This window comes from Mercenaria mercenaria, unplaced genomic scaffold, assembly GCF_021730395.1.
Source record: "Mercenaria mercenaria strain notata unplaced genomic scaffold, MADL_Memer_1 contig_3450, whole genome shotgun sequence".
Taxonomy (NCBI): domain Eukaryota; kingdom Metazoa; phylum Mollusca; class Bivalvia; order Venerida; family Veneridae; genus Mercenaria; species Mercenaria mercenaria.
In genome coordinates this window covers 2,419-14,583 of record NW_026461589.1, presented here as the reverse complement: position 1 = coordinate 14,583, position 12,165 = coordinate 2,419, and the positions used below count along the sequence as shown (strand labels likewise).

General features: G+C 34.3%; 1 protein-coding gene across 1 annotated transcript; it reads right to left on the bottom strand.

Moving 5' to 3' along the window:
• Positions 1–286: 286 nt before the first annotated feature.
• LOC128553070 (uncharacterized) lies at positions 287–4,521 on the bottom strand. The gene is made up of 3 exons (XM_053534179.1): positions 4,389–4,521; positions 2,554–2,644; positions 287–1,921 (listed from the first exon to the last, which is right to left on the bottom strand). The coding sequence occupies exon 3, from the start codon at positions 1,771–1,773 to the stop codon at positions 1,375–1,377; it is 399 nt and encodes a 132-aa protein (XP_053390154.1). The 5' UTR covers positions 1,774–1,921; positions 2,554–2,644; positions 4,389–4,521; the 3' UTR covers positions 287–1,374.
• Between the last annotated feature and the right edge of the window lie 7,644 nt (positions 4,522–12,165).

Below are 12,165 nucleotides of genomic sequence, written 5' to 3'. Positions count from 1 at the left end.
GGCGTATGCTATGCCTCTCATTAATATTAAAGCAGACACAGCATACTCTACCTTGCAGGCATCATTTGGTAGCAGCAGCTGATTCGTTTCACACTTCGCAGTGCCAATAGTTTTACTTTCTGTGTAAATTGCTTCATTCGTCAATCAATTATGTCTCTGTTTCAGCTCTCCTTTAAAATTATTGGCTATAGTCTATATCATTCGACTACCCCGTAAAGGTATTCTTCAATGCACTGGCCCGAAAGATTGAAAACTAGTTACAATACTGCAACTCTCCTTGAGAGCTGCCATAACTTTCTGATCAAGGAATAGGGATAAATTATAAGTTTCCCTATGTGTCTACATCAACCGTTGGATACCGACTGATTTAACTATCATTAGTCTATCTATGTATACTGTAGCCCTCCTGTACTATCTAAAGAAGCATGCTGTGATTTATAAAAGTATAGATGTTGTTTCTGATTGGTCTAAATTCGTACATTTTACAACGAGTACTTGCTCTAATAGATGGTTGGTTACCTTTACCAATTGTATATGATATAATTTGTGATTCTGAGATCCAGCTATGACAGCAATCAACCCAAATTAATAATAATTCGCCCAAATCTTATGTTTAACAGCAATGGAATTATTGTTATAACAATAATTTAATGAAAAGGTAATCGCCCGCTACCTGTGCTTAATATGTTATACGTTATTAGTCCCCTACACCGGGGGACTATAGGAATGCCCTCGGTCCGTCTGTCCGTCCGCAAATTTGGATCCTGCGATAACGCAAAAACTCAGGCAAGATTAATAAAACTTTGTATTTGTATAGAGGGTAATAAATTAAGCACGTACATGACACACACTTGTAGGTCAAAGGTCAAGGATACTATTAAAGGTCAAGTAAAAATTGTTTCTGCCCCATTACTTTTAATTGCATTGAAGAATATTTTAGCACTACACACAAACGTTGCCCATGATTAGACAATGCATTAACGCACGATCTATGCTTGTCGGTTAGAGGTCAAGGACACTGTTCAAGGTGAAGTAAATATTTGTTTCTGCTCCGTTACTTTTATTTGTATTGAAGGATTATTTAGTACTTCACGGAATGTTCCACATCACACATAGTTGTCGGTCAAAGGTCATGGTCACTTTTGAAGGTCAACTAAAATTGTTTTTTCACTGGTAGCGGACTTCAATATTGCAATTGCAGTACTCAGTCACTTGTTAATACATCAACTATACAAATTATTCTGACTATTCTATCTTTTCAGGGCAAGAATTGAAAAAAAAATGCTTGTCACAGATATCTATATACAGTTGCTTTAACTTAAATATATATTATTTGTAAGTGCATTGTATCCGTCCATGCGTACATTTATAGGTCTACTCAACCCATTTATAAAGTTTGATATTATCTTTTTGGCTTGATGTTCCATCGCAGTGTGTATCTTTTATTTTATCTCCTGGTGAGTCAAATGCTATTTCCCTGGGCTGTCCAGCGATTTCATAATTGTGTGTGTCGATCCGTTCTTCTTCTAATGACTGATAAAATCCGCTTGTTCCTTTGGCAGATACTCCATAGCTGTGTTCCTCATTATGTCTTTCACCCAATGATTCATAAGTACTCCTTTGTGCATTTGGTGTTCCATAGCCGTGTTCCTCATGATGTCTGTCACCCAGTGACTCATAAGCACTCCTGTGTGTATTTGCTGTTCCATAACCGTGTTCCTCATCGTTTCTTTCACCCAATGACTCATAAACAATCTTTTGAGGAATTTGCATTTCGATTTCTTCACTGGCTCCTCTTGTGGCATTGTCTTGTATTGTTGTGTAAGCACCACCTCTTGCTTCATCAGAAATAAGTGTTATGTTATTGGAGTGTTCGGGTACTTTTCCAACGTCAGTCTGACGTATTCCTTGATTCGTTCGCCTGTTTGTGAAAGGACATAATGAAAGTTCTGATGCCTAAAATGAGAGTAATAATAAACTGTTTGTTTTAGTATCAACCTTACTATTAAAACTTACGCGTGAAACAAACTAAAAAAACTGTCCTCATTTAATGTTATTAAAATTAAACCAAATAAGGTATATGTTGACGCTTGTATTATAGAATGTAATGCCCTTTTAGAAGCATGATAGTTTTTCTTGTGCCTACTTTTATGCAAGTGTGTAGGCGTTATTTGCAAATTGATACAAGCCGCCAAAAATTTGTTCTACTAAATTTAAAGTGTTCCTAAGACTTTTTTGTTGCATAAATGTCCTGGACCACGAAATTCAAAAGCACACAAAATTCTTGTTCTCCAGAACCTTTAAAATGCATAGTATGTTTTATAGTATCAGCTGACCAATTTCCGTGAAAGATGTTAACTTATTGTAGAACAAAATACTCTGAAGAATGTCACTTAATTTAGACGAATGCCACACGGCACATATACAGCGGTATGTATATGATCATTGTGTACTACGTATCAGCGAAGTAGCTATATATTTTCAAATAAAGCATATATTGCCTGCCACCCCTTAACTGTCCACAAACATTAATAATGATAATGCAGGATATACCTTCTTTTATATGTAACCAGGATAACAGCAGCAGCAGTAATAACCAAGACACAGCCAAATGAGGAGCCAATAATAGCACCGACATCTAAATCTATATTGAAAATACAATGTAATATTTGAATTGTTTGGGAGCAACTAGAAATATGTTTAATTGTCATAGGTTCAGCGCCGATTTCCCGCAAATAACTGCCAACTTTTTCACATGAATCTGAAGTTGATAACAAATAATTTTAGACATGATTTCTTCTATCAAATTGTTAAGAAAAACAAACGCCTCAGCCGAGGATTGAACTCATAAACTGAAACTGTTTTATTTATTTTTTTTTTATTTTATTTATTTAAAACATTTATTATCAATCAAAAGGAACTCATGACCCTAGATCCGTAGATCTGTGCTCTTCCTATTGATTATGCATTCTTACATGAAAGTAAATTAACCTACGGATGTATTCTATTATCAATGAGGGACTATTTCACTACAACATTACTCATCACTTGCCACTCGTTGATATGTATTCAAAACCTCGCGTGTAGAATTCGTCATGTGAGGGAGTCATCCAGATGGCTTAATGAAGGTCGTTGATTATACGGAGGGACAATTGGTGTTTTTTTCCGCCATACCCAGTACCCCACAAAAAATCCCATTTCTCTGCCGTATCGACCGCACTTTTAACATTGACAGAATGTCTTTTTTAATTATAAGATCTCATCAATTAATGTAATAAGTAAGATAATTGTAATAAAAAGTGTATGGTCACTAATACTATCTATCGTTCCAGGTTTTGTTTGCCCATTCATCCCAAAGTGAAATAAATGCCACTGTTACTGAAAATACCGCGTTTAGAATTATTTTGTTTGTGTTGGGTTTAACGCCGTTTTGTTTAGAATTATGAAAGATAAATCTCTCAATGTATTTACTGTTTAAAACTGCATGCTCTTATTCGTACCATGTGGCTATAGTTAAGTGCATCCACGTTTTACTGTGCTACTTGACAAAATACTTTTTCAAACTTGTGTTTTGTTTCATATGAATATGTCTCACAATTATTTGAATGCAAAATATAAACTTTCCCGTAATAAATGACACACCTTCTTAATAAGCATTTCCAGCCTATCCCGATGCTGATTTGGATGTCGTATGCCGATGTCGGGGTTTTCTCAAATGCATTATAGTATGCACATGTAGCCGAAATACATGCATGGCTACTACACTCAGTTATTTATTTGCGAGGAACACTATACATTGTTACACTAAACATTGTTTTAGAAAATAAATCAAATATATTTGTAACTTTATCTAATTGAAAACATAGCACTATTTTACTTCTAATCGTCTGCGTCTGCAAACAAGAGACACACGCATGTTCACTGTTTCTGGGGTGTCTCAACACATAAATTTTAAGTTGGTGCGTTTCAATAATTTTGTACATACATTGTATGCGTTTAAATACAATTAGTAGCTATTGTATGTTTTCATAACCTCTATATATCGTATTATCATCGACCTTTAAGAATTTATATATTTGTAAATCGAAATCAATTCCTTTTGATTTATAATAAATGTTCCAATCACTTTATTCGATATTTTGCCTTGCTAAATCGAAATGTTGACTTCCTAACAAAAATATATCGAATAACAAGATATTAAGAAAAGACAGCAATATGCTGGCTGTTTTTGTGCCATTTTGTTATTTCGTTCCGTCGCAGAGATACAACGACAAAGGAGGCTATGGGTCCCCGCCGAACTTGGCCTCGCATAACGTCGCCCTACCTAACGTCGCAGCGCCGAACGTCGCCCCGACAAACGTCGCCAAACCGAATGTGACCCTTTATACCTAGTGAGTCTGCATCTTCTTCCTCGTTTAATTCCTTATACCCAGGATTACTGGACACGTCTGTTGAAGTTGCATTTTCTGTTTCTGGTACTGATGAAGTAGATGCTTCTTCGGTATTTGTACTTAAATCTACAAAACATGATTATTATAATTTTCTTCAAACTAATTGCATATTAAAGTAGGATATGCATTGTTTTATAATGAGAAAGCAGTTTAAAGTATTTCTATTAAGATTAGGCTTATTTATTAAGTCTAGATTTTCTCTCTTGAATGATTATTTGGTGGAAACAAAGATAAAAAATTAAATGTCTTGGAAACCAAAGATATTAGAACAGTCTGAGTCTGTTCATGAGTGGAAAACAAATTAGCGCGTCTATTAACTAAGAAAAAAGCATTTCCTCGTTAAATCACTGGAACGTTAGTTTGAACGAAGTTTTGGAAAAGTAAAATACCACAATATTATAAAAAATATGAAACAGAAATATGGTATTAGAAATATATCCACGTTGTTCGATGGAAAATAAGCTTAAGGTGTTTTTTCGAGTTATTATAATATATCTTATTATCTTGCCTCCTGCAAGTTTCTTGCATTTCTGTTGGTCAATAGACTTCACGTGGAGACAGGATATATTCCATATCCTGCTAGTACATTTCAGATATGAATTTTGATTAAAACAAAATGGCTGCCGCATCGCTGGTGTAATTGAATCATATCAGATTAATAATTAGCATCAGCGATTTATCGTTTCCGAGAGTAAATATAGTGTTTTCTTGCCGTTTTCATTCATTCCACTTAGTTTAAGCTAATGAAGTTTGACAAATGTTAGCCGTAAAAGCGGAATAACTCTGTATGGGAGATACGGCCGTTGAAATCTTGTTTAAAGTTAAATCATCGTAAGCAGGAACTGACATATTTGTTACTGACCAGTTTGTTGTAGGATCATCTAATCTACATGCAAGATAAATGATTTAACATGAAACAGAATGAAAGCCGAAGTTTCAAGACATTTTTGACATCGTGAAATCTGGTGATTTTCGAAAGGATGGAAGAGAAGGTTTCTGATCTAAACCAGTTCATAACCTGTGTAAATGAGCTTTTGTGTTTTGTGATTTAATCAAAATGCAGATCATTTTGCATTTTATGGCTGGTGTAAATCAACTATAAACAATACATGGTGACCAAACAAATGATTGCAGCATCCCAGTCTGCACAGTAAGTACTGTAGCTTTGTTAATCTATAAAGTACTAGATTATAGCATGTAAGTAAAGGGTAGTCAGCAAGATAAAGTCGTTACACAGCTTGTTGGTGACAGGATACGGGATATACGCTGTCTCGAAAATCCATATCAGACTCGAGCTTCGCTCTCGCCTGATATGAATTTCCTCGACAGCGTATATCCCGTTTCCTGTCACCAACAAGCAGTGTAACTAATATTATCAGCAAAACCATATGACATTAAGTATTTATGTAAGTTTTAGTACCAAACGTCTGATATGAACGGTCAAATTACTTTCAAGACAATTGTGTTAGAAAAGAGACACAGCCAGCCTTTTTCATTCCAAATTTAAAGAACAAACGTTCAAGGTCTGTCAATCAGATGTCAATAGTGTTTAAATAGCTGATAAAATGAGATATCTACCCCTTGATTTAATACTTATGTAGATTTATATGCATCTATGAAAACTACAGTGCCACAGAGGTGACATAGATGTTTTTATACTAATACGTGTGCACGTATTAGTATAAAAACATTGGGGCACATATTAGTAGGAAAAACATCTGAGCACTATAACTTTAAAATTACGTGCGCATGTATTGAAGAACTATAACTTATTAAATGCGCACGAGTTAGCTAATATTAGTATAAAAACATTTATGTTACATCTGTGGCACCGTAGTTTAAAACATTTGCGCATAAAAAAACAAACTTCGCACGTATTGGTATAAAACAGAAACATCTGCGCATGTTTGATCTCTTAATGTTATTAATAGTTCTTCATTTATTGTAGTGTGTTTCAAGATATAGACTGGTAGAATTATTTGGTATTTATGCGCATTTTATTTTCCTAGAACAAAAAATTTGTTTGTCTCAGTAATATGAAACAGCATTGTTCTAGCACGCCGAATTAGGAAAAAAGTTAAAATCTAAAACGTTATAACATTATGATTGCTTATTAATGTATCCCTTTACAAAATCTTGGAAACCTTCATCTGAGCATATAACAGATTCCATTTATGTTGACAGACACTATGTTTTAAACCCACCGATATTCTTTAAACCATTTATTGGACGAACGTAGTTGTGACGTCATCAAATGTAAGATTAGTCTCTTTGCTTTATCGGTGGGGAAAAAGGAATGATTTGAAAACGATTTGTTTATATTTTGGACAACTTTAGAAACAGAGTAACGTCACATTACGACAAAAATGATATTATCTTTTCAGTACCACCAAGAAGTACAGGACTTCTTATGTTTCTTAATACCTTCAACATATAATTGCCTAAATGATAGTCCTGTTCTAAATAAAAATAAATTGTAAAATTGGCTACAATACATGGAGTTATATGTAGCAAAAGCAAAAATTGGGATTAGGGGTTGGGAAGGCGGTATCAATCCAGAAACGACCAATTGTCCATAACAAGTACGTAAATTGACGTAGATATTTACATGCATTTCCAGAACCTCAAACAATTGATCCTGAACCACAAACATCAGTTGTTGAAAATACGAACGTAAAATGCGCTCCTATGACAAAATGGCGTGTTCAAACAAGAGCAACCAATCAAAATGCTCCATCATGTAGGTTAAGACATTTGAAATGAATTGTAATATATTTATTCTAATTGATTTTATCTTACGAAATGCACCCGGTTACATTAGCTATTTTAAAATAATTAATGTTTTCCTTGGAGAACCCACTTGGCTGAGTGCTAGCGTTTAAAATATATATATGCTGCGAGACGTTGTAGAGGCTCAAATGTTTTGCATAAAAACATCTTGATAGATATTACCTATGTCAATTGAGAAAAATGCTCATGACCTAAACATAAACAACATTTCAGCCTCAATCATTACAACACCTAGACGACGGATACACAGTCATGAATGCTATGTTTTGCAACAAAAAAGACATTAGCCTTAAAACTGTTGTCTGATGTGATGCAAAAACAAGCAATATCAAATCGACAGCTTGATATCAAAAATGTTTTAAACTGCATATTGAGTTTTTCATGCTCTCCTTGTACTAAAATATTTCACCAGGGTAATAAATGTTTACTAGACTTAGTAAGTTATTTTACCACTGTCTGTAGAAATGTGTCTTCCCGGTGTTGAAACTATTGTTAAAGTTTCTGGTGATTCCGTCGAAATTGTTGTTAATAAAAACAATTAGAATAAAAACACACAAATATACTAATCCGCTCTTCGACTACCCGATTATTACGGATTTAAATGTATTGTCAAAGTATCTTATAATAAGTGAGAGCAGACAACGTTACTGAAAGCTTTAGTGATGAAATACAAAGACATCAAATGTATTTATTTATTGTACTGAAAATGCTTGCCGTTTCTGCAAAGTGCCCTCTGTGTGGTTGCTGCTTTGAATTTCAGAACTGTGCGGGACCCTTTACTTGACAGATATCCAAATCGAATATTACTTAGGCTCTTGTCATATTCTGTAAAATCATAAATAGATACAAAAATACTTCACTGGTACAATTTGTCTATCGAAAGATAATTCATTTTATAAATTTCTTTAAAAAGCAGTACCACTTTCCGCTGCTACTTTAAATAGGCAATGCCTCTTTCCGTTGATAGCCCGCCCGCTTAGCTCAATAGGTAAGAGCGTTGGTCTACGGATCTCGGGGTCGCGAGTTCGATCCTTGGGCGGGGCGTATGTTCTCCGTGACTATTTGATAAACGACATTGTGTCTGATATCATTAGTCCTCCACCTCTGATTCATGTGGGGAAGTTGGCAGTTACTTGCGGAGAACAGGTTTGTACTGGTACAGAATCCAGGAACGCTGGTTAGGTTAACTGCCCGCCGTTACATGACTGAAATACTGTTGAAAAACGGCGTTAAACCCAAAACAAACAAAAAAAAAAAAATCTTTCCGTTGATACATAAAAAATAAGCAATGTCTCTTTCCGTCAAAACATTCAATAAGCAATTTCTATTTGATAAATTAAATATGCAATGCCTCTTTCTGTTGTAACATTAAAAATTAATGCTCATTTCTGTTGGTACATTAAATAAGCAATGTCTCTTTCCGCTTAGAAATTAAAGAAGCAAATTATCTTTCCTCTAAAACATTAAATAAGAAATGTCATTTTCCGCTGAAACATTAAATAAGCAATGTCTCTTTCCGTTTATACACTAAAAAGCCATTCCTCTTTTGGCTGAAATATTAGATAAGTAATGCTTCTTTCCGCTGAACATTAAATAGGCAATGTCTCTTTTCGCTGAGGCATTTAATAGGCAATATCTAAAACATTTGTGCAATTAGCAAAATCTTAGAATTACGCACGGACGTAGCCATATGCGTTATGTTTGTCGGACTTATGCCGGTCAAGAAAATGTATCTATATTATTTGTTGGAAGACGGAGTCTACATTTATTCTTTTCAATTCCAGTACCGTTATTCTGTCCACTTTTACTGGTATATCTGCCCACTTCTACGGTCTTTTACGGATTTTATCTATATATCAAACGGATATCTGCCCACTTCTACAGTAAAGTAAAAATATATGTTACGATATATGCATTTATCAATACAGCCTGTAACGCAGTCCCATGATAATGTTTTGCTTTCAGTTTGACACGCTCTGCCTAGAACCATTACTTATACAGAAGTATTTGAAGTTAACGAAAACAAAAATAGAGTTACAATACCTGCGTACGTATATATTACATTACTGCTGATGATACTGGTCCATACAGGGGTTTCGGTGCTTACATTTATTGCTTGAAATTTCGCAAATGTTAAAGGATTGCCTCGACCACCGATACACCAATTTGAAGACTCCCTCCAATTGTCGGGTCCAGGGGAAATAAAATTGACATCATCTACAAGCAAAAAAAAATGTAAAAAGCAAGTATAATGATACCTTAATGACGACAAATGTTTCTTATAAAATTGGTTATACATGAATACTTTCCATTGTCTGCACAATTTTAGTCATATTTTATTAATTACGTGGTATATGTTATAGAATGCATTATCGCAAATATCATGGTGCTGTGTGCAATTAGGGATTTTCTGGGAAGGTATTAATCAAGACAAAAAAAATAAGATTTTTGCACAATGTTTTGCATGTGTAGAATGTGCCTATGTACAAGTATCTCGCGATGTAAGGATCAAAGGAAAAAGAACTGCTCCAAGCGATAAATAAAGATTCACTATAATTAATACTAATCATTTTTTTTTTTTTTTTTGGGGGGGGGGGGGGGGGGATATTTCATTACATGACTGAACCCAGAAAAATGTCACAAATTATGAAGATTATTTGACTGACGGTCCCATTGTGTATATTTCGAGGAAACATGTGTTCAGGCCAAAGAAAGTAAGTTTTGTATATGGTTTCGTCTCAAAATGTATTATTTCCAACTTTATTCCTTTTTTCACTTTATCTTAATCTGTAAATAACCAACAACAACACCACTTGTTTACTCGAGACCACCTGTTACACAGCCAGCTTGACTTTACAGTCCACTTGTGTCAAACCGAAATCAAACATTTTCGATTCATGATAACCGGTAAATAAAGACAAAGGACGATTACCTTTAGACTTCCGAACCTGGTCTTTACATTTAATCTTGTCCTTCAGACCATCAGTGAACAGAAACCTCCTACCTCTTAACGCCGCTAGTTTCATTTAAGAATTAAGCATTTCATTTAATACTTACCTGTAAAAATGCCACATGCGCATAAAGAGCATTATTTTTCCCACTTTATACGTATTTACCGAACAACGCTTTCGAATCTAACTGCAACAAACTGACAACAGCTTCCTGTTATTTCAGTTACCCTGGAAATTAACTAGCTTAAAAATACCTATAGTGTAAACTGATATTAATTCTCTCTAACCGGATAAAATGTAACAAAAATTAAAATCAAATACATATAGTTGGTACGTCGTTTTAAGATGTGCCAAGCCCCGTTTATAAGCAAAATACTTTTGTGATAGGCCTTAATACTAAAGGAAGTGAAACAAGCATATTAATATGTACCAAAACAGTTTTGATACATATGAGCACAGTTCTTGTCTAATAATATGATGATGTTGGCATGTATACTATATCATGATGATTGTGAAGATCAAAAGCCAAACCATGCAATAAATGTAATCACTTCACTTGATTAGCAAAATGTTAACATTTTCGAGTGTGTTGATTTAATCATATCGGAATTAAAATTGTAAACATTTAATAAGTATACATATTATTTCGAGATATTCTCATTTGCTTGTATTACAGAACAACCTCTCTGTTACATAATTACATATAGTGAAATAGAACTTTCCCGTTGCTGTTAGTACTAGCTTTTACTCAACATACGGAATTGGTGATAATCATCCGTTAAATGTAGACTTGCCGCGAATATCATTTTGTAGTCTCATTGACATTTTATAAAGAGGAAAGTACTTTATTTGCTAAAGGCCATGTAAGTTAAAAACAAAATCAATCGTTGAATACCTATTTTATAGAAGTCAAACGCTCATTCTTGCCTATTTTACTTCATTTGCAGGCAAAATAGGGAAGGTAGTGCGGTAACTAGAACATTCTACTGTATTTTAAAAACTGCTGTATTACTTAAGTGGTCAGAAAATAGGAAAAAGTTAAGTTAACTTGCAAACAGAATTTGGTAAAGTAATAAAACATTTTAGAACAAGTTTTGAGAGACATCGCATGTTTGGTATTCAACCCTTTAAATTTGAATGCTATACTTTCCTCTTGGTTTTGGCTAGCTTAGTAGGTAGGTTCAACCGTCGTCCTTTAAAGCCCACCGAGGTAAACTGCTTTGTAATCTATCTTTTTGCCAGTTTTGGCGGATCATCGATGGTGTTTTACAAAGTTATGGAGTTTATGGTTATTTATATGGTAAGATAAACATAATTCACCCTATCCATACATTCAGCACAAGACAAACTTTTACATGTTAATATTAAACGTCTTATGAGATACAATATACATACCAAATTCACAAATCGCTCGGTATTGTTGTCTACAGTCTGTCCACGTATAGCGTTCATTAAGTATAGTTTCTTTGCCCGAAAACTTCAGACACATGCCATCATCAATGTAGAAGGTCTGGTGTTTATTTACTAGAAAAAAAAGAGAAATCGTTACATCCAATGCAATTTCTCTAAAGCATTGATATCAGTTCGTATTATATGTATTATCTACTTCAAGACTAGGTACGTCTTAAAACAAAAACAAATCCTCAGAACTGAAACACCTTTAAGCAGGACAAATACAGTGAGAGTACAAATAATTCCTACCCTTTTTGTTGAAAACAAATTTATTTGAACGGGAGGATGAAGTGACTGTTACCAATGGGACTGAACTAAAGCCTAATTTCTTTATCTTTCTCTAGAGTATACATGAGTTAATAGTACAAGTATGGATAAGTCATAACAAAATAACAAAGGTTTTCAAATAAGTGTGCTATGAGGAAATGCAAAATCCCACATATCGTCACCTCAACGCAATAAAGTCGTATCTTATTATAAATTTATAATAAGATACGACTTTGTTGCGTTGAGGTGACGAT